The 23,624-nt window shown below is 41.7% G+C and overlaps 1 protein-coding gene across 2 annotated transcripts in view; it reads left to right on the plus strand.

The window, feature by feature from the left end:
• PSEN1 (presenilin 1) overlaps window positions 1-23,624 on the plus strand; it is an 85,494-nt gene that overhangs the window by 16,813 nt on the left and 45,057 nt on the right. For both annotated transcript variants that reach the window (XM_047794708.1, XM_047794709.1), the window contains exon 4: window positions 20,815-21,068. In XM_047794708.1, coding sequence (XP_047650664.1) covers window positions 20,815-21,068 — 254 coding nt within the window. The remainder of the gene's footprint in view (window positions 1-20,814; window positions 21,069-23,624) is intronic.

Genomic DNA, 23,624 nt, shown 5'->3' on the forward strand with positions numbered 1-23,624 from the left:
GGATAGATGTGGAATTCCCATTGTGGCTCAGCAGGTTAAGAACTCGATGTTGTCTCTGTGAGGATGTGGGTTCGAATCCATGGGTAAAGGGTCTGGCATTGCTGTAAGCTGCCTTGTAGGTTACAGATGCAGCTTGGATCCAGTGTTGCTATGGCTGTGTTGTAGGCCTCAAATGAAGCTCCGATTTGACCCCAAACCAGGAGATTTCCATATGCTGCAGGTGCGGCCAGAAAAAGGAAAAAACAGAAACACTAACACAGTCATGAGAAAATAGGATCAAGCTGATTATAAGAAAGTATAATGAAGTTGAAATCAATTTTGAATCTGATTAACCAAGTCTTATTCAGTTAGGTGAATTTCTTGTGTGACTTCAGGTATTGATACATGGTATATTGTTAGTGTTCAAGTAGGAGATAATATTTAAAGCATTTTCTCTTTCCAAAGTCAAATGTTGACCTTGGCTTTATTCTTTAGCCCTTAGCAGATAGAGTGATGAGCAGCCATAGCCCAAAAAATAGGTTTCCTTTTGTAGGCCGCTGTAGAGAATCTCATTCACACAGAAAGGATTTGAAATTTGATGAAGTTAATCAGGTGAAAAATAGTGGGTTTTTTAAAACCCAAATAGTTCTCAGGTTCTCATTATGTAATATTTTAAGCACATACAGAAAGTATGACAAAATAGTAATAATGAGCACCCATGAACCTACCACTTTAGCATCTTGTATTATTTGCTCTGTATACTTTATTTTTAAAGATTATTTTCACTAAGCCTTTTCTGTTCCTGTTATATATTAATTGTACAATAACTAAACGACAAAATTTCTCATTTAATTTGGAAAGATAGACTAGTTACATAACAAAAAGAAGTTACAGATAAAATGGAAGCACCTCGAGCTCCTGTTGTATGTAGCTAAGGGAGTTAAGAATCCTACTAGTCTCTGTGAGGATGCAGGTTCGATTCTTGGCCTCACTGAGTGGGTTAAAGATCTGCTGTTGCTACAAGCTTCAGCTTAGGTTGCAGACATGGCTTGGATCTGGCTTGGCTGTGGCGTAGGCCAGCAGTTGCAGCTCAGATTTGACCCCTAGCCTGGGAACTTCCATATGCTGCAAACACAGCCCTAAAAAGAAAAAAACAAAACAAAACAAAACAAAACCCAAAACAAACAAAAAAAAAACCCAGAAAGAAACAAAGAGAAATTGAAGCAACTCTCTGATATTCCCTTTAAAAATATTTTTTTTTAGGTTGAACCCATGGTATGCCGAAGTTCCTGAGTCGGGAATCGAACCTGAGCCACAATAGTGACAATGCCAAATCCTTAACCTCTAGGCCACCCAAGAACTCCTCCCCTCCTTTTCCTGTAATAGTAGTTACAATACTGAATTTGGTGGTTATCATGCTTACTACAAATACTTATGAATATAAACAATATTAAATATTATATATTACTTTGCATGTTTTAAAACTTTCTATAAAGTGTGTGTGTATAGAAAAAAATTCTGTGTTTTTGAAATTTATATATTAATAGGTACTTGTTGAAGAAGAGACCTTTTTTGTAATTTGGGGGGGGTATTTTTAGGGCTGCTCCTGTGGCTTATGGAGGTTCCCAGGCTAGGGGTTAAATCGAAGCTACAGCTGCTGGCCTACACTACTGTCATAGCAATGCAGGATCCTTAACCCTGTGAGCAAGTCCAGGGATTGAACCCACATCCTTGTGAATACTGTTCAGGTTTGTTAACCACTGAACCAAGATGGGAACTCCTGTTTTTGTAATTTATATATAGGTGCATGTAGTTCCAGTTCATTCATTTTATTTTGTGACTGTATTAAAAGGATCTGTATATAAATATTTGATAGTTTACAATTTTTCACAGTAGCCCACAGTGTTGCAATGACATCCTGTTTTTTTTTTTTTTTGGGGGGGGGGTCTTTTTGTCTTTTTAGGGCCGCATCTGTGGCCTATGGAGGTTCTCAGGCTAGGGGTTAAATTGGAGCTACAGCTGCTGGCCACAGCCACAGCAACATGGGATCTGGGCCATGTCTGTCACCTATACCACAGCCACAGCAACGGTGGATCCTTAACCTACTGAGCAAGGTCAGGGATTGAATCCGAATCCTCATGGATACTAACCAGGTTCATTAACCACTGAGCCATGACGAGAACTCCAGCAATAACATTCTAATTCATGAATCCTTCTGCACATGTGTGGGTTTCTCAAGGATAATTGCGATTGGGTGTATGGATCTTAAACTGTACTAGAAATTTTCAGTATGCTCTCCACGGTGGTTAAATATCAAGAGTTATGGCAATTTTCATTCTGTTACATCCTTACCAGTTCTTGGTATTACTTGTCAGTCAGATGGGTTTGAAATGTTAATCTTGCGTTATTTTAGTTGTAGTGCCCTGATTTCTAATAAGGTTGAGTTTTTTTTTTTTCCTTATGCTTTTTGGCCACTTGCATTTCCTGTTTTGTGAATTACCTGTTCATTTTCTTTGCCCATTTTTCTATGGGTTGTCTTTTTCTTATGATTGTGTCTAAAATAATTTGGGGGGAATAGAGATAGCAATCTCATGTTGGCAATATGCTTTTCACATATTTTCTCTTAGTCAGTAGCTTTAATTTGCTTATGGCACATAGTAAGTAGGTGAATTATCCTTTCCTTTTGAAGATAAAAATTATTTGTATTTTTTCCAGTAAAAATTAGTTTAAGAAAAATATTCAGCAACCTGAATATGAAAAAAGCTTTTCTATATTTTATGAAGACAGGTTGAGGTAGACTGTACTGGAAACTTCTGTGCAGTTCAGCTAATGTTTAAAAGTTCCATTTATTGTTTGACTTCAGTACCAGAAAACAAAGACAAGGAAAAGATGTGTAATTTTCCCTTTTATTTTTACCCAAGTTATCTCATAATTTAAAAAGAAAGCTTTTTTTTTTTTTTTCCTTTTCCTTTTTTCTCTTTTATGGCTGCACCCAAAGTATATGGAAGTTCCCAGGCCAGGAATTGAATCTGAGCTGCAAGTTGTGGCAACACCAGATCCCTTAACTCACTGCACCACTCTGGGATCCAGCCTGCATCTCTGCAGCTACCCAAGCTACTGCAGTTAGATTCTTTTTATTATTATTATTATTATTATTTTTGTCTTTTTTTGCCATTTCTTGGGCCACTCCCACAGCATATGGAGATTCCCAGGCTAGGGGTCTTATCGGAGCTATAGCTGTCAGCCTACGCCAGAGCCACAGCAACTCGGGATCCGAGCCACATCTGCGACCTGCACCACAGCTCACAGCAATGCTGGATCGTTAACCCACTGAGCAAGGGCAGGGATCGAACCCGCAACCTCATGGTTCCTAGTCGGATTTGTTAACCACTGCGCCACGACGGGAACTCCTACAGTTAGATTCTTAACCCATTGCGCCATGGTGGGACCTCCAAGAAAGCTCTTTTCAAACAAAAAAAATTTTTTTTTGTCTTTCTGCCTTTTCTGGGGCCGCTCCCTCGGCATATGGAGGTTCCCAGGCTAGGGGTCTAATCGGAGATGTACCCGCCGGCCTATGCCACAGCCACAGCAGCGTGGAGTCCGAGCCACGTCTGCAACCTACACCACAGCACATGGCAACGTCAGATCCTTAACTCACTGAGCAAGGCCAGGGATCGAACCCGCAACCTCATGGTTCCTAGTCAGATTCGTTAACAACTGAGCCACGATGGGAACGCCTAAAGAGAAAAATTTTTGAATGTGAAGAAAGGACGCAAAAGGACACTGACTGCCTAGGGAATATCTGTGGAAAGGGGAGAAGCATTCACAGACTCCATGATGCCTAACAGTAGGGGGGAATGACAACAGCTGATATAAAAGGAACCCCCAACAAAGTATGAGAGTGTGGAATCTGATTTGAATTTGAATACCTGTATTGGTAATTGGAGTTTATATTATGCCCATATAACTGATGACAATTTCAGGCATGTTTGTCAGTCTCCATTTAAAAAGACTGAAATGCTGGAGTTCCCGTCGTGGCGCAGTGGTTAACGAATCCAACTAGGAACCATGAGGTTGCGGGTTCGGTCCCTGCCCTTGCTCAGTGGGTTAACGATCCGGCGTTGCCGTGAGCTGTGGTGTAGGTTGCAGACGCGGCTCGGATCCCGCGTTGCTGTGGCTCTGGCGTAGGCCGGTGGCTACAGCTCCGATTCAACCTCTAGCCTGGGAACCTCCATATGCCTCGGGAGCGACCCAAGAAATAGCAACAACAACAACAACAACAAAAAAAAAAAGACAAAAAGACTGAAATGCTTACAGTGCATTACAGAAAATTTTCAATAAAAGTATTGAGTTTTTGGACTTACCCTTTAGGCAAGCATTCATTTCTAGAAAACTAGCCTATTTAGAACATCTTAATTTCTGTCAATAACAGATCAGGAGAGTTACATTGTTTGTACCTTTTCACTTTTTAGAATTTTTTACTTTCTTTGGCTTCTTGACCTCTAAAGTTGTAATCCCTAAAGGCAGAACTTTTTTAGAGTTTATTGGCTACCTATTATCTCTAAACCAGTTCAGTACAGATCTCCAGCAAAAGAAGTGGTTTTAGGAGAAAAAAAGTAAGAGAAAATTTTAAGTTTTGTTTTTGCAAATGAAAGTTTGGAGTGAATCTTATGAATTGGTTAAGGTCTTCATCCTTCATGTGAGAGGGTCCTGTGGGCTGTTCTCTGGACAACTCCCTCCGCCTTAGCCATTCGCATCACTGCTCTTGCTGCCTCATATCTGCACTGCTGTCAGCATGTGGGGCAAAGCTCCAGCTTTTTGTTTTTTGGTTTTTGGTTTTTTTTAATTAAAAAAAATCTTTGGCCTGCACCCACAGCTTATGGAAATTCCCTGGCCAGGAATCTAATGTATACCACAGCAGTGACCCAAGCCACTGCAGTGACAACACCAGATCGCTAACCCGCTGCACCACAAGTGAACTCCAGAGCTCCAGTTTTTATGTAGAACAGCTGTCAAACAATAGTTGGCATGTCACAAGAATCAAGTAAAGAATCCATTTTATTTATTTTTCCCTCAAGAATGCGTGTCCCAGGAGTTCCTATCGTGGTGCAGTGGAAATGAATCCGACTAGGAACCATGAGGTTGCAGGTTCGATCCCTGGCGTTGCTCAGTGGGTTAAGGATCTGACATTGCCATGTGCTGTGGTGTAGGTCGCAGACTCGGCTCGGATCCTGTGTGGCTGTGGTTATGACTCTGGCCCGGGCTGTAGCTCTGATTTGACCCCTAGCCTGGGAATCTCCATATGCCAAGGGTACAGCCGTAAAAAAGACAAAAAAAAAAAAAAAAAAGAAAGAATTAAGTGTAGTAATTCCTTGGTGGCTCAGAAAGATTAAGGATCCAGCATTGTTACTACAGCGGTCTGGGTCACTTCTGTTGTAAGGGTTTGATTCTTGGCTGGGGAACTTCCACATGCCCAAGGAGCTGCCAAAAAAATAAAAACATTAAATTCAGAGAACTTTTATTAAGTTATTACCAAATCATGCACTAGCAGAACTAACTTCATTTTCTAGATGATGGTGGGTCACTTTTTTAAAGTGTGAGAATTCCTATAAAATTAAACAATACAAACATGTAAGGTATTGAAAGTGGTGATTAAGTACTTGGGATGTTGCCAGGAAAGAAAATACATGACAGGAGTGATCTAAATCTACCTTGAATCAGGTCCACAGGCTCAATCAGCCTTTCAGTAATAGTTTTATACTTTTTATAGTAATAATTTGTTTTCCTATTATGTCAAAATGAAATAAAGAGAAAAAGAACTTGAAAATCTTGGTGACCTCTGGAGAAACATGCTTATTTTTTGCATGAGAGCAAAGTCAGAAATCTTTGGCACAGTTCTTAATAGTTTGTTTAAAAAATTCAAGTCTAACACAACAGCACTATAAATGTTAAATATTATCTCTAACCAGTTATATCAGCTGTTCAGGGAAATGACAACCTTCCCTGATGATAGAGTAATGTTTAAAGCTCTAAACTCCAGGGACTCAAATAGCCTGGCAGGTGCTGGATAGAATTCCACATGCTGTTGGAAACATATTGCGTATGATTAATAAATATTTTCATATTTTCCACGTAACTTGCCAATTCTTCAGTTAAGCTACTCTTCTAGTTTTCCCTACAGTGCAGGCTTAAGAGAGTCACTTTTCTAACTGTGGAAATCCAAACAGTATCTGTAAAATCATAGGATTGATATTTTTCTTATAAATAAATATTCATCTTAAATAATATGCAGTCTATAAATATATCAACATAATGGAATACAGTTTAGTTTTTCAGCAAGTTCTCTTATTTCATGGGAATATATATACATTAAATAATATTTGATGAAAAAATAGGATGCAGGAGTTCCCGTCGTGGCGCAGTGGTTAACGAATCCGACTAGGAACCATGAGGTTGCGGGTTCGGTCCCTGCCCTTGCTAAATGGGTTAACGATCCGGTGTTGCCGTGAGCTGTGGTGTAGGTTGCAGACTCGGCTCGGATCCCGCGTTGCTATGGCTCTGGCGTAGGTCAGTGGCTACAGCTCCGATTAGACCCCTAGCCTGGGAACCTCCATATGCCGCGGGAGCGGCCCAAAGAAATAGCAAAAAGACAAAAAAAAAAAAATAGGATGCAAAATTTGTGAACATTCGCCATAACTGTGTACCTGTGTGTGTGTGTATGTTGAAAAACACTGAAATTTGGGATGTTGTAAGAATAGGTTGTTTTCTTTATAAAATCACCTAAGTCCATATTCAGCAATACAAAATTATAAACTTAAATATAGCAAAAACTGCCATGAACAAAAACCAAAGTGGGCAAAGGCTTATAATGCCTAATGACAGATATATCTTAATATGCAAAGAATTCTTATGAAGTCAAAAAGAATACATGGAGTTCCCATCATGGTGCAAGGGAAACGAAGCCGACTAGGAACCAGGAGGTTGCGAGTTCAACCCTTGGCCTCACTCAGCGGGTTAAGGATCCGGCGTTGCTATGAGCTGTGGTGTAGGTCAAAGATGAGGCTCAGATCCTGTGTGGCTGTGGCGTAGGCTGGCAGCCTTGTCCCTGATTTGACCCCTAACCTGGGAACCTCTGTATGCCACAGGTGCGGCCAAAAAAAAAAAAAAAAATTATTGAAGCATTATTTGTAACAGAGTTTGAGGTAACCTCAGTCTTACCTGATTCTTTACCGTCAGTAGTATAAGGTGATGGTGAATAGTAGGATCTTTTGACTAAACTGTGTGAATTAGAATTTGCTCTATAACTTCTTAGCTCTGGGATCTTTGGCAAACAATATGATCTCTCTAAGCTTCAGTTTCTTCATCTGTTGAATGAAGTTTATTGTATTAATCAACTCAGAGTTTTATTAAGACTAAATGAGATAACTCACCTGAAGTGCTTAGCAGAGTGTCTCACATACATAGTCAACACATCTTAGCTTTTTAGGGCCGCACTTGTGGCATATGGAAATTCCCAGGCTAGCGGTTGAGTTGGAGCTGTAGCTGCTGACCTACACCACAAGCACAGCAATGCCATATCCGAGCTGCATCTGCTACCTATATCACAGCTCATGGCAACACTGGATCTTTAACTCACTGAGCAAACCAGGACTTGAACCCACATCCTCATGGATACTAGTCAGGTTTGTTACCACTGAGCCACAACAGGAATTTCTGTCTTAGCAATTAATAGCATATTTGTCATTGTTACTGTGCTGCAACGGTAATGTTTAAGTTGAGGTATATTGGGAGTTCCCATCATGGTGCAGCGGAAACGAATCTGACTGGGAACCATGAGGTTGCGGGTTCGATCCCTGGCCTCAGTGGGTTAAAGATCCGGCGTTGCCGTGAGCTGAGATGTAGGTCAGCTGAGATGTAGGTCACAGACGTGGCTTGGATCCTGAGTTGCTGTGGCTGTGGCGTAGGCCAGCAACTGTAGCTCTGATTAGACTCCTAGCCTGGGAACCTCCATATGCTGTGGGTACAGCCCTAAATAGCAAAAATAAAAATAAGTTGAGGTATATTTACAAGTATTGTAAAGGTATCTTACACACCTTAAGTGATAAAAGCAAATTGAGGATCATGGCTTTAAAAATGTCTAAGGACATGAGATTGCTCACCATATTCAGTGAGGAGCAGAGATGAGGGAGGACATTTACTTTTTAGTAAACACAAGTTGATAACACTTTCACAAATTTCTAATAAATGTTTATAAACCTTTGTTTATTTCTTTTCATTACAGAAATAAACTATGCTTTATTAAAAGTGTAAAGGTAAGGCAGGCACTATGCTTTATTAAAAGTGCCTCCACAGCTTTTGCTGCTTGAGGAACTACTCTCCCTGCTTGAGGGTCCACATGCCTTCAGTGGCTGGACCTGTACTTGCATCATGTTCTAAAGTAAGGAGAAGAGAGAAAGAATTAAAACGAAGCCTCCCACCCACTGGTGTAGGAGCTCTGGGGAAATCTGGCTTCATGAAACTCACTTCCCACATACTCACCACTTCCCATGGGACCCCACCCTCCCTGAAACTTACAACACTTGTAGGATGAGTAATCCTTCCTCTGCCACTGAAATGCAATCATTTATAATGGCTACAACACTGGTTTTTCTGCACCTTAAAAATAGCCTTTAAGGGCCAAACTGTGCAGGGGTGAAAGATCATTGGTTGCCAGGGTATAGGGGGAAGGGAGGGATAAATAGGCAGAGCATGGAGGGTTTTTAGGACAGTGAAATTATTCTGTGTTATTATGGTGAACGTATTTATTATAAAATTTCCAAACTCCATAGAGTGTATAATACCAAGAGTGAACCCTAAGTTACGATAATGAAACATCAATGTAGATTCATTGATTTTAAAGGAGTTCCTGTTGTGGCACAGTGGAATCTGACCAGTACCCATGAGGTTGCAGGTTTGATCCCTGGCCTTGCTCAGTTGAGTTAAGGATCCATTGTTGCCATGAGCTGTGGTATAGGTTGTTGATGAGCCTGGGAACTTCCATATGCTGCAGGTGTGGCCCTAAAAAGACAAAAAAAAAAAAAAAAAGTACAACTCTGGTGTAGGATGTTGACAGTGGGAAGGCTATACAGGGGAAGAGATATATGGGAACTCTGTACTTTCAGCTCAGTTTTGAAATGAACTTAAAATAGCTCTTAGAAATAAGGTTTAGGGGGTCCCTGGTGGCTCAGTAGGATAAAGACCTGACGTTGTCCACTGCTATGCCTTGGGTCACAGCTGTGGCATGGGTTTGAACCCTGACCCTCAAACTTCCTCATGTCACCAGCACAGCTACTTAAAAAAAAGGGTGTATGTGTGTGTGTGTTTTCTTTCTTTTTTTTTTTTTGTCTTTTTGCCATTTCTTGGGCCGCTCCCGTGGCATATGGAGGTTCCCAGGCTAGGGGTCCAATTGGAGCTGTAGCCGCCAGCCTACACCACAGCCACAGCAACGCCAGATCCAAGCCGCATCTTCGATCTACACCACAGCTTATGGCAATGCTGGATCCTTAACCCACTGAGCGAGGCCAGGGATCAAACCTGCATCCTCATGGATGCCAGTCAGGTTTGCTAACCGCTGAGCCACGACAGGAACTCCCTTCATTTTACACTTCTGACAATACTTGTTTTAACTTCCTCCATAATAAAAAGTTTGTTTTTAATGTCTTAAAAATAATGCTGGAGTTCCTGTTGTGGCTCAGTGGGTTAAAAACTCCACTTGTGGAGTTCCCGTCGTGGCGCAGTGGTTAACGAATCCGACTAGGAACCATGAGGTGGCGGGTTCGGTCCCTGCCCTTGCTCAATGGGTTAACGATCCGGCGTTGCCGTGAGCTGTGGTGTAGGTTGCAGATGCGGCTCGGATCCCGCGTTGCTGTGGCTCTGGCGTAGGCCGGTGGCTACAGCTCCGATTAGACCCCTACCCTGGGAACCTCCATATGCCGCAGAAGCGGCCCAAAGAAATAGCAAAAGACAAAAAAAATAAAAAAATAAAAATAAAAAATAAAATAAAAACTGGACTTGTATTCATGAGGATTCAGGTTTAATCCCTGGCCTTACTTAGTGGGTTAAGGATCCCACATTGCTGTGGCTATGGCATAGGCCTGCAACTGCAGCTCCAATTTGACCCAAGCCTGGAAACTTCCATGTACTATGAGTGTGGCCTTATAAAAGCAAAATAGGAGTTCCCGTTGTGGCTCAGTGGTTAACGAATCCGACTAGGATCCATGAGGTTGCAGGTTTGATCCCTGACCTTGCTCAGTGGGTTAAGGATCTGGCGTTGCCGTGAGCTGTGGTGTAGGTTACAGACGCGGCTCGGATCCCACGTTGCTGTGGCTGTGGCTCCGATTGGACCCCTAGCCTGGGAACCTCCATGTGCCAAGGGAGCAGCCCTAGAAAAGGCAAAAAGGCAAAAAAAAAAGGGGGGGGGATATAAATAAATAAATAAATCTGAAGTCATCATTCTAATATTTAGCCAAAATTTTTTCATTTTGGAATCCCTCAGTAGTTCTAGTGTCACCTTCCTAATGTGACAGTTTTTATCACCTTCCTAATGTGACAGTTTTTAAAGGACCTACACACCTCTTTGAGAAAAACGCTTTTTATAAAACAGCTTTATTAAGTTATAATTGTCATACAGTGAGCTGAATAGTCAGAATAATGAATATAACCATCACCCCTAAAAGTTTCCTCATGTTCCCTTGTACTCTCTCTCTCCTGCTCCTCCGCATCAGCTCTCTGTCCCTAGGCAATCACTGATCAGATTTTTGTCATTGTATTCTAGTTTTCATTTCCTAAAATTTTATATAAATAAAATCGTACAGTACATACTCTTTTGTAAGGCTTCTTTCATTCAGCATAATTATTTCAAGATTCATTATCGTTACAGCATGTCAGTAGTTCCTTGTTTTTGCTGTGTTTTATTCCATTATATGAATATATCCCATTGTTTTTTTTTTTTTTTTCTAATCTATTCACTTGTCGATGGATATTTGCATTGTTTCTGGGTTTGGGTTATATAAATAACAGAACATTCATGTATAAATCTTTTTTTTGTCTTTTTTTGTCTTTTTGCTATTTCTCGGGCTGCTCCCGAGGCATATGTAGGTTCCCAGGCTAGGGGTCGAATCGGAGCTATAGCCACCGGGCTACGCCAGAGCCGCAGCAATGTGGGATCCGAGCTGAGTCTGCAACCTACACCACAGCTCACGGCAACGCCGGATCGTTAACCCACTGAGCAAGGGCAGGGACTGAACCCGCCACCTCATGGTTCCTAGTCGGATTCGTTAACCACTGCGCCACGACGGGAACTCCCATAAATCTTTGAATGGACATAATGCTTTCATTATTTTGAGTACATACCTAAGGGTAGAATATGATCCAGTGTGGTAGGTATATATTTAACTTCTTAAGATATTGTCAAACAGTTTTCCAAATTGGTTGTGTAATTTTGCACCAGCAGTCTTATGAAAGTTCCAGTTCTTCCATGTCCTTATCAGCCCTTGTTACAGTCTTTTCAGTTTTTTAGTCATCCTAGTGGGTGGGTACTGATATCATTGTGGTTTTAATTTGCATTTCTCTGAATAATGATGTTAAATATCTCTGTGTGTGTGCTTGTCATGTTCAAATCTTTGGTGGAGTATCTGTTCAAATCTCTTGCTCAGTTTTTAAATTGAGTTGTTTGCTTCCTTATTGAGTTTTGCAAATTCTTTATTCTGGATACAAGTCCTTTGATATATATATGATTTTCTCCACCGGCATATGGAGTTCCCAGGCCAGGGGTTAGATGTGAATTGCAGCTCCTGGGCTAGGGATCGAACCTGTGTCCCAGTGCCCCCAAGATACTACCAATCTGATTGCTCTACAGCAGGAACTCCTTCACAGTGTCTTTTGAAGAGCAGAAATAGATCAATTTAAATATTGATGAAATCCCTTTTATCTATTTTTCTTTTTCTGAGTCTCTTTTCTTTTTGAGGTCATATCTAATAAATACTTGCTTAACTCATTCTCAAAAGTTGTTTCCTACATACTACTTCTGGAAGCTTTATAGTTTTAGGTTTTATGTTTAGGTCTGCATAATGAGTGTAATTTTTTGTATGTGGTATGAAGTATGGATCAAAGTTCATTTTTCTCCATTCGGATGTCCAGTTGTTTCAGCACCATTTGTTGAAAAAGACTATCCTTTTGCCATTGAATTGCCGTTGAACCTTTGGCAAAAATCACTTGTCCATTTGTGTCAGGCTGTTTCTGGGCTCTCTGTTCTATTTGTGCCAATACTATGTTTTTTTGATAACTGTGACTATATAAGAAGTCTTGCAAGAGTTCCTATTGTGGAGACAAGGGAACAAACCTGACTAGTATCCATGAGGATGCGGGTTGGATCCTTGGCCTCACTCAGTGGGTTGGAGATCCGGCATTGCTGTGAGCTGTGGTGTAGGTTGCAGACACAGCTTGGATCCCGCGTTGCTGTGTCTGTGGTGTAGGCTGGTGGCTACAGCTCTGATTCAGCCCCTAGCCTGGGAACTTCCATAGGCTGCAAGTGGAACCCTAAAACACAAACAAACAAAGTCTTACAGCATTAATTCTCCAGCTTCCAAGGTTGTTTTGGATATCCTAGATCTTTTATTTCCATATCAATTTAATAAATATTTCTAAAAAACAGCTGATTGAGATTGCATTGAATCTACAGATCAGTTGAGGGGCTTGGTAGAATCGACACCTTACTAATATTGAGTCTTCGAATTCATGAACATGCACTATATCTCTACATTTATTTAGGTCTTTAAAATTTTTTTTAATTGTATTAAATAACAACATAAAATTTAAAATTTACCATCTTAGCCAATTTTTTTTTTTCCTTCTTAGGGCCAAACACACAACATTTGGAAGTTCCCAGGCTAAGGGTCAAATTAGAACTACAGCTGCCGGCCTATGCCGCAACCACAGCAACTCAGGATCCAAGCTGAGTCTCTGACCTACACCACAGCTCATAGCAATGCCGGATCTCTGACCTACTGAGTGAGGCCAGAGAACGAACCTTCACCCTCATGGATACTAATCGGATTCATTTCTGTTGTGCCGCAATGGGAACTCCCCCAATTTTTTTTTTTTTTTTTTTTTTTTTAATGGCTGCACCCACAGCGGATGGAAGTTCTCAGGCTGGGAATTGAACCTGTGCCACCAGAGACAATGCTGGATCCTTAACTCACTGCACCACAGCAGGTGCTCCCCATCTCAACCATTTTTAAGTGTACAGTTCAGTGATGTTTACTGTATTCACACAGTGGTGCAGTAAATTTCTTTTCAACTTGCAAAACTGATACTCTACACCTTTTCAACAACAGCTCCCCATTTCCCTGTACAGACAGCCTTTAGCAACCAGTTATGTTTTGGTTTTTTTTGAGCTGGACTACTTTAGATACTTCATATAAGTGGAATCATATAGTATTTTTTTTTTTTGACTTGCTTATCTCATAGTATGTCTTCAAGATTTGTTCATGTTTTATTTATTTATTTATTCATTCATTCATTTATTTATTGTCTTTTTTGCCTTTTCTAGGGCTGCTCCCGCAGCATATGGAGGTTCCCAGGCTAGGGGTCGAATCGGAGCTGTAGCCTCTGGCCTACACCATAGCCACAGCAACGTGGGATCTGAGCCATATCTGCAGACCACACTATGGTTCACGGCAACACCTGATCCTTAACCCACTGATTAAGGCCAGGGATCGAATCTGCAATCTCATGGTTCCTAGTCGGATTTGTTAACCACTGTGCCACAACGGGAACTCCGGTTTGTTCATGTTTTAGCACGTGACAAGATTTCCTTCTCTTTTAAGGCTGAATAATATTCCACGTACATGTATACCACATTTCCTTTATCCATGTATTGACATTTGAGTTTCTTCTACAGTGGTCATGGGTATTTTGATTCTTTGGGCTGTATACTTGGAAGTGTGGTTGCTGAATCATATGACAGTTCTATTTTTTATTTTTTGAGAAACCTGCATACTATTCCCTATAGTGGCTGCACCATTTTACATTCCCTCCAGCAATGCACAAAGGTTCCATTTTCTCTGCACCCTCGCTAACACTTGTTATTTTCTGTTTTTTTGGTAGTAGTCATCCTAATAGATGTAAGATGATATCTCATTTTAGTTTTAATTTGAATTTCTCTTATGATTAGTGGTATTGAACATCTTTTTTTATTCTTATTTGGCTGTTTTATGTGTTCTTTGGAGAAATGTATGTTCAAGTGTTTTGCCATTTTAAAATCAGATTGTTTCTTTGTTCTTAAGTTATAGAAGTTCTTTCTATATCCTGGATATTAACCCGTTACCAGATATATAATTTGCAAATATTTTCTTCCATTCTGTGGTTGCCTTTTTACTCTTAAGTGTTTCTTTTTTCTTTCTTTCTTTTTTTTTTTTTCTCTTTCTGCCTTTTCTAGGGCTGCTCCTGTGGCACGTGGAGGTTCCCAGGCTAGGGGTCCAATCGGAGCTGTAGCCTCCGGCCTATGACAGAGCCACAGCAATGCGGGATCTGAGCCGCATCTGAGACCTACACCACAGCTCATGGCAATGCCGGATCCTTAGCCCACTGAGCAAGGCCAGGGATCGAACCCGTAACCTCATGGTACCTAGTCGGATTCGTTAAACACTGAGCCATGACGGGAACTCCTCTTTTTTCTTTTTATTTATTTATTTTTTATATTGATTTTCATTTTTTTCCCTTATAGCTGCTTTACAGTGTTTTGTCAATTTTCCACTGTACAGCATGGTGACCCAGTTACATGTACATGTATACATTCTTTCTTCTCACATTGTCATGCGCCATCATAAGTGACCAGATGTAGTTCCTGTTGCTACACAGCAGGATCTCATTGCTAATCCATTCCAAAGGCAATAGCCTGCATCTATTAACCCCAAGCACCCCATCCATCCCACTCCCTACTCTGTTGATTGTTTCTTTGATTCATAGACGTTTTGAAGTTTGATGTAGTCCCTTTGTCTTTTTTTCTTCAAATGTTTTATAATGATTTTTATTTTTTCCATTATAGCTGGTTTCCATTTGCCTATTTTTGTTTTTGATCTTTAATTTCTCTTAGCGATATTTTGTAGTTTTTAGTGTACACGTATGTGTGGAGTTTCCCAAGACCATGCTCATGTTCAATGATTAGCTAGTAGAAGAGCTCACAGATCAGAACAGAAAAGCTGTTATACTCACTGTTACAGTTTATTGCAGTGAAAGGGCATAGGTTAATGTTAGCAACAGAAAATGGCACATAGGGCAGGGATCCAGGAAACACCAGGCCAGGCTTCTAGTTGTCTTCTACCAGTGGAGTTGTGCTTAATTCTCCCAGGAGCATTGTGTGACAACATGCACGGAATATTGCCAACCAGGGAAGCATTCTTGAGCCTTAGTGTCCAGGAGTTTTATTGGGGGTTGGTTATGTCGACATGGCTGAGCATAGTTCCCTAGCCCCTCCTGAGGTCAGGCAGATACCATGTGGCCCAAGACTGTCACCATAGATCACATTGTTAATGCGGTCCACAGCCTCATGTAAACAGAGACACTCTTAACAGGCAGGCTATCCCATGGGCTTAGAGGTTATCTCCTAGGAACCAGGCCAAATCTTTCTTTGGCATGTGCAGGGTTTGGACACCCCTGACCTGCTGAGTTAATCCTGTATAGTACAGAAGCCCTTTCACATCTTTTCATCCTTCAGGGCTCAGCTCAAATGTCATTTCCTCAGAAAGATATTCTCTGGTCACATCATCTGAAAGTAGTCCTGTTCTGCATATTTTTCACATCACTGTATTATAGTACCATCCTGATCTGTAATTATCTTGTTTATTATCTGTTTTCTCCTGCTCGAAATCAGTTCATGAGAGCAGTCTTGTTGGCTGCTGTATCCTTATACACAGCTGGCATTCACTGTTTTTAAATTAATAAGTGTACCTAAAACAAAATACTGTAAGTCAAATAGAAAAATGACAAAGGGGAGTTCCTGTCGTGGCTCAGTGGTTAACAAATCCGATTAGGAACCATGAGGTTGTGGGTTCGATCCCTGGCCTCGCTCAGTGGGTTAAAGATCAGGTGTTGCTGTGAGCTGTGGTGTAGGTCACAGAGGCAGCTCGGATCCCACGTTGCTGTGGCTCTGGTGAAGGCCGGTGGCTACAGGTCCGATTAGACCCCTAGCCTGCAAACCTCTAGATGCCTCAGGTCTAGATGCCTCTAGACCCTCTAGAGGCCTCTAGAAAATACAAAAAAAGAAAAAAGAAAAATGACAAAGGAAGTTCCCATTGTGGCTCATTGGAAAAAATCTGACTAGTATCCAAGAGGATGTGGGTTTGATCCCTGGCCTCACTCAGTGGGTTAAGGATCCAGAGCTGTGGATCCTTTCTGAGAGCTGTGGTGTAGGTTGCACATGCGGCTTGGATCCTGCTTTGCTGTGAGCTGTGGCGTAAGCCAGCAGCTGCAGTTCTGATTAGACCCCTAGCCTAGGGACCTCCATATGCCGTGACTGCAGCCCTACAAAAAGACCAAAAAGAAAAAAAAAAGAAGAAAATAATACAGTTAGTTTAAAAAATAGTATCCAGGAGTTCCCTGGTGGCTCAGTGGGTTAAGGATCCAGTGTTGTTACAGCTGTGGCTCTGTTTATAGCTGTGGTGCAGGTCCATTCCCTGGCCCAGGAACTTCTGCATGCTGCAGGTGCAACCAGAAAAACCCAAACCAAACCAAAACAAACAAAAACAAAAAAAAGTTAGTATCCAAAGTATTACTTTATTAAAGAGGAAAGTGTGTGTTTGTGTGTGTGTGTGAGAGAGAGTTAAATTGCTCTATAATCCCATATCACCTCCAGGGGTGGGGCAGGGTGGGATTGGCTAATGTTCATTATAAACCAGAATATCCAGTCAAGTACCGTGAACAAACATATCATGCTTGCCTCTTTCATGGTAGACTCACTCAAACAGCTCATGTAGGACAGCTGTGGTACCATAGGAAAAACACAGGTTGTTAGTTTTTTTTTTTGTTTTTTTTGTTTGTTTTGTTTTTAGTCTTTGTAGGGCCACACTTGCAACATGTGGAGGTTCCCAGGCTAGGGGTTGAATTGGAGCCTACACCACAGCCACAGCAAGGCCAGATTTGAGCCGCATCTGCGACCTACACCACAGCTCATGGCAACGCTGGATCCTTAACCCACTGAGTGAGGCCAGGGATCAAACCTGCGTCCTCATGGATGCTAGATTTGTTTCTGCTGAGCCATGATGGGAACTCCAAGAACACAGGTTTTGAAGCAAGAGCCTTGAATTTTATTCCTGCCTCTGCTGTTTTCTGGCTGTGAGATTTTTGGACCAGTTGTTTTAGTGTTCATCTACCAAAACCTCCCAATCTATGAAAAGAATAAATGAGATGATGTGAGAGTGCTTTGTAAATTATGAAAGTACAATATATAAATTACCTAATATTAAATTATGTAAATGCTTGCAAAGACTGTATAGAGCTATTATGACTTGCATTTTAGTTTGTTTATTTCTTTCTTTATTTGCTTTTTAGGGCCTCACCCATGGCATATGGAGGTTCCCAGGTTAGGGGTCAAATTGGAGCTGTAGCTGCTGGCCTGTGCCACAGCCACAGCAGCTTGGGATCCGAGCTGCGTCTGCGACCCACATCAGCAGCTCACAGCAATGCCGGTTATTTAACCCACTGAGCAAGGCCAGGAATGGAACCCGAGTCCTTGTGGATACTAGTCTGGTTCGTTACTGCTGAGTCAAGAGGGGAACTCCACATTTTTGTTTATATTAGACATTAATCAACCCATCAAGTTGGTCGTAGTTATATTGCTAAATATTAGTCACAAACATAACATTCTTGGCATATGACATAGTCACCTCCTTCTAAGAAAAGTAAAAGTATGAATTCCCTCTGCTCTCCATCACACCACGCCCTCGTTTCCCAGATCCCACCTTCCTCATACCATTTGCTTCCTCCTAAACTTAAGTGACTTGTGTTCATTATCTCTCCTGGTGAATGGTATACATATTTCTATCTTTTGTGCTTTGCCATAGTTTCCTTTCCACTCCTCACAGGGCTTGAGTCTCAGATGGTTTCTCCGTGAGGTCAGACCGAGGCAGAGGGCACCAGTGCCTTTGTCTTTGGAAGGCCAGTTCTTCTCTCCTTCTGTTGCCTACAATTTATCCCCTACCTATTGAGACATTGTGTCCTCAGTGTCTTCCTCTAATCCTAACTCTGTTTTGACCTGACAAGTATGCTCAAGGCTCTAACATCCCTAAAATGACTTTCAAATTTGACTGCCTTCTGTTGTCACATTTTTTTTTTCTTCAAAGAATGATTCGCTTTAATTTCTCGGTGTCCATTCATTCCTCAGTCCGTTATGATTTATGAATCCCCTGCTGCTTAAGCTGGCAAGTTATTCACCCTTCTCTCCCTGATCATCATCTCACTCTCTCTGTTTCCTTCCACAGATGTTGTACTACATTAATGACCAACACCAAGTCCATCTATACTTCCTCCCTGAGATTTTATTTATTTTCATAGCTACAGAAACTATTAACTTCCCCCAACTCTCCTCTGAGCTTGAAATTCTTATCAACAGCCTTTGACTCTGCTGCCTGGCTGCACGTACCTCCAGTTCACCTGTCTCCCTAACTAAAATCCCTCCCCTCTCCTCTAGCCTGCTCATCTGATGTTGCCTGTACCTATAAATGTCGTCACCACCTCCCTAGTCCCTTATGCCAAAACCTTCAGGGTCATTCTCAACTCCTTCCTGACCATTTATATGTAATCTACAAAGCCCTGTCAGTTCTGCTCTTGAAATATTTTTCTCATACCTCTCCCATTTTCTGTTGCCAGTCAGTCACGTTTCTTAAAAATGAAATATAATCTGATGTGTCTCTTCCTCAACCTTAACAATTTTTATGACTTTCTATTGCCTACAAGATAAAGTCTAAAGTCCCTGACATGACAAACAAGATTCTTTACAACCTGTTTCCAACCTTCCCTTCCTGCCACCAGCCCTGACCACCCTATTCTCCAGCCACCTCAGGAGTACTCACTGGTTTTCTGCATGGCCTGTGCCACCATTCATGTTGTCTCTGCCTGGAACCCATTCACCTTCCATCTTGAAGTTTCTGCTCAAGAATTCTGTCTTTGGAGTTCCCAGCAAGGCTCAGCAGTTAACAAATCCATGAGGACGCAGGTTCAATCCCTGACCTCGAGTAGCGGGTTAAGAGTCCCGTATTGCCATAACCTGTGGTGTAGGTCACAGATGCAGCTTGGATCCTGCTTTGCTGTGACTGTGGTGTAGGCCAGCAGCTACAACTCCGATATGACCCCTAGCCTGGAAACCTCCATGTGCCATGGGTACAGCCTTAAAAAAAAAAGAATTCTATCTTTTATATTGTCTTTCTTTTTAAAAATATATTTTTTTTCTTTTTTAGGGCCACACCTGTGGCATTTGGAAGTTCCCAGGCTGGGGTTGAATTGGGGCTACAGCTGCCAGCCTGTGCCACAGCAACGCAAGATTTGAGCTGTGTCTGAGACCTGCGCCACAGCTTGTGGCAACAACAGACCCTTAACCTACTGAGGGAGGCCAGGAATCAAACCTGCATTCTCATGGATCCTAGTTGGATTCGTAACCTGCTGAGCCACAACAGGAACTCTGCTAAAAATTTTTTTTTAATTTAGTCTTTTATTGAAGTATAGATCATTTATAATGTGTTCATTTCTGGTGTACAGCAGTGATTCCGTCTTATATGTCTATTCTTTTCCATTATGGTTCATTATAGGTATTAAATATAGTTCCCTATGCTATACAGTAGGACCTTGTTTTTTAGAGTCCACATTTTAGTGATATCATATGACATTTGTCTTTCTCTGACTTACTTAGTATGATGATCTCTGGGTCCATCCATTTTGCTGCAAATAGGATTATTTCATTCTTTTTTGTGGCTGAGTAATATTCCTGTGTGTGTGTGTGTCTTTATCCATTCATCTGTTGATGGACATTTTGGTTGCTTCCATGTTTTGCATCATAAATAGCACTACTATGAACATTGGGGTGCATGTATCTTTTTAAAGTAGAGTTTTCTTTATATATGCCCAGGAATGGGATTGCTGGATCACATGATAACTTTTTTTTTTTTAAGTTTTTTTTTTTTTGTGGGGGGTCTTTTTAGGCCACACCTGTGGCATATGGAAGTTCCCAGACTAGAGGTCTAATTGGAGCTACAGCTGCTGGCCTATGTCACAGCCACAGCAATGCCAGATCTGCAGCCTATACCACAACTCACAGCAGTGCCGGATCCCCCACCCACTAGGGAAGGCCAGGAATTGAACTCACATCCTCATAGATACTAGTCGGGTTTGTTTCTGCTATGCCACAACAGGAACTGCTGGGGTTTTTTTTGTTTGTTTTTTGTTTGTTTGTTTGTTTGTTTGTTTTGGCTGCACCTGTGGCATATGGAAGTTCCCAGGCCAGGGATTGAATCCAATCTGCAGCTGTGACCTATGGACCCGTGCTGCAGCCGAGGCAACACTGGATCCTTAACCCACTGAACAAGGCCAGGAATTGAACGCTCATCCTTAGGGGTACTAGTCAGATTCATTACTGCTGAGCCACAGCAGGAACTCCCAAATTGATTCTTGTTTCGAGTTTCTGGAACTCATATAACCATGGACCTGTTGTTAATCTCAGGTCTAATCATTACATTTTCTGTTTTTGATATAGAAAACCTTGGTTCCACTGGGAGTCTAACTTACTGAGCGTTTCTCTTGTGCTTTTAGAATGACAGTAGAGAGCGGCATGAGCACAGCATTGAGAGGCGGAGGCGTGGCAACTCTGAGTCGTTATCCAATGGCGGAGCCCAGGGAAACTCACGCCAGGTGGTGGAACAAGAAGAAGAGGAAGACGAGGAGCTGACGTTGAAATATGGCGCCAAACATGTGATCATGCTCTTTGTCCCTGTGACTCTCTGTATGGTGGTGGTTGTGGCCACCATCAAATCAGTCAGCTTTTATACCCGGAAGGATGGGCAGCTGTACGTATGAGTGTTTTGTTTTATTTTTCTCAAGGCCGGTGTAGGTGTCTTTCATAGAGTGTCATCATCACTTGAAAGCGTCTGCACTGAAGAGACATGAAGTTTAGAGAATCCATCCTCTCTGATGGCCAGAGGCAGTTGATGCTTAAAGCAGAGAAAATGAAAGTTGTAGATTTATATGTATATTTTCTATGTGGTATCCCTAGAGAGGGCTGAATTTACTTGGAATTGAACAGGTAAAGAGTTGATTAGTGGGAGTTCCCATCGTGGCTCAGCAGGTTAAGAATCTAACTAGTATCCATGAGGATGTGTGTTTGATCCCTGGCCTCATTCATTGGGTTAAAGGATCCAGCATTGCCACAAGCTTTGGTACAGTTTGTAGACGTGGCTTGGATCTGGCGTTGCTGTAGCTGTGGTGTAGGCCAGCAGCTGCAGCTCCGATTCAACCCCTAGCCTGGGAACCTGCGGCCCTAAAGAGACAAGGGAAAAAAAAAAAAAGAGTTGAGTATTGATCTTTATCAGCTTAAGGTCATTGGGCTCATTGTTCTTCTCCTTGGGATGTTCTTTTCCTTTTCTAACTTTGGTGAATTAATTCCTATTGTTCTTATCTTTTTTTTTTCTTTTTAGGGCCTCACCTGTAGTAAATGAAAGTTTCCAGGCTAGGGGTTAAATGAGAGCTACAGCTGCCTGCCTACACCATAGCCACACCAACGCTGGATCCAAGCCTCATCTGTCTTGCATACTAGCTCACAGCAACGCCAGATCCTTAACCCACTGAGTGAGGCCAGTGATCAAACCTGCATCCTCATGGATACTAGTCAGGTTCTTAACCCACTGAGCCATGATGGGAATTCCTATCCTTCTCATCTTGTCTTCAGTGTTAAGTCCTAAAAGATAACTTCCCTCATCCTCCTAACAGAATTAGGTCTTTCCTGGCATTCTTTCTCATAGCAAACTGTTCTTTGTTCATTTGTTGCAAAATGCAAGTATATATTTATTTTTGTTATTTTATGCCCGGCTTGCCTTTATACCATAAGGACTATGAGGACACTTTGTTTCCAGGGTGAGGTATGTAATAAATGCTAAGCAAAACAAAGTTGTTCAGTGAAAGGATGAAGAAGAAGTGCAAGCTGGTACTAAGTGCTTCCAGAACTGTCAAATAGATTCTCTGGTGCTGTTGGTGTCACCCCCTTGTCTCCAAGAAAAATGCTTCGATTCAGATGTCATCTAGTTCTCTCTCCAGGACTCTTGTTGGGCCCACAAAAAGTTTTAAAATGAATTTTGAAATTTGAAATTGGCTAGTGTCTGGAAAATTGTGCAGGATTCTGAAAGCCAAGTTTTTAACCTTTTGGGAGGAGTTGGAGGTAATAACAAAAGAGATTGGGAAATTTGTAAGTGGCAGTTAGGTTTGGCTGCATATTGTAGAACAGGGTTTATTTAGTAAGCTCTGTAGCCCATAGGCCAGATCTGCCTGCCACCTCTTTTTGTAAATGAAGTTTTATTGGAATCCTATGTCCATTCATTTTTGCATTGTCTACGGCCACCTTCATACTGCAGTGGCAGAGCTGAGAGGTCTCTTACAGCAGAGACCATGACACACAAAGCTTAAGTATTTACTCTTGGAGTTCCCATTGTGACTTAGTGGTAATGAACCCAACGAGTATCCATGAGAATGGGAGTTCAATCCCTGGCCTTGCTCATGGGTTAAGGATCTGGTATTGCTGTGAGCTGTGGTATAGGTTGCAGACACAGGTTGGATCCCACGTTGCTGTGTCTGTGGTGTAGGCTGGCAGTTGCGGCCTCAGTTTGACCCCTAGCCTGGGAACTTCCATGTGCCAAAGGTGCGGCCCTAAAAAAAAGAAAAAAAAATATTACTGTCTGATCCCTTACAGAAAGTTTGCTGAGCCCGTTGTAGAATATCAAAACAACTGGTTTAAATGATATGCATATTTTATCTCTCCTGCAGAGTATTGCAGAGGTCGTAGTTCAGATTGTATAGTGGTTTCTCTTTATCAAGGACTCAGGCTCCCTTGTTCCTTGTTTTGTGGCTCTATTCTATAGGTTATTTCAGGGCTGGAGCCCAAGCCTTCATTCAGGCAGCAAGGAGTGAGAGAGAAAAGGACGAAGGACATATCTTTCAGCAGAACTTGCTCCTTCCTTAGAAGTTCCACACAACACATCTGCTTATAACTCACTGGCCATTACTTATTCTCATGGCCACACGTAACTATGGGGGAGGCAGAAATAAAGGCTTACTGGGAACATTAGCACCTGAAATAAAAGTGTTTTTGTGTGGATGAGAAACAAGGGAAAGATGAATATGTGACATCATGACAACTTTGGCTGCAGGCATTCTACGGCCATTTTACCTTCCTCTGACAGCCACTTGTAGCCTAGGCAGTTTATGTTGCCGAATCCAGTACTTTAACGAATCACAAATGTAGAGAACATTTGATGAGGTAGTTATTTCAATGTAAAGCATCCACTAGATGGAGCCAGTGTCTGGTTCATATAAGTCCACCTCCTTATGTTAGCTCCTTTTATTTTGGAGGACCT

The sequence above is a fragment of the Phacochoerus africanus genome, chromosome 9 (assembly GCF_016906955.1).
Source record: "Phacochoerus africanus isolate WHEZ1 chromosome 9, ROS_Pafr_v1, whole genome shotgun sequence".
NCBI classification, from domain to species: domain Eukaryota; kingdom Metazoa; phylum Chordata; class Mammalia; order Artiodactyla; family Suidae; genus Phacochoerus; species Phacochoerus africanus.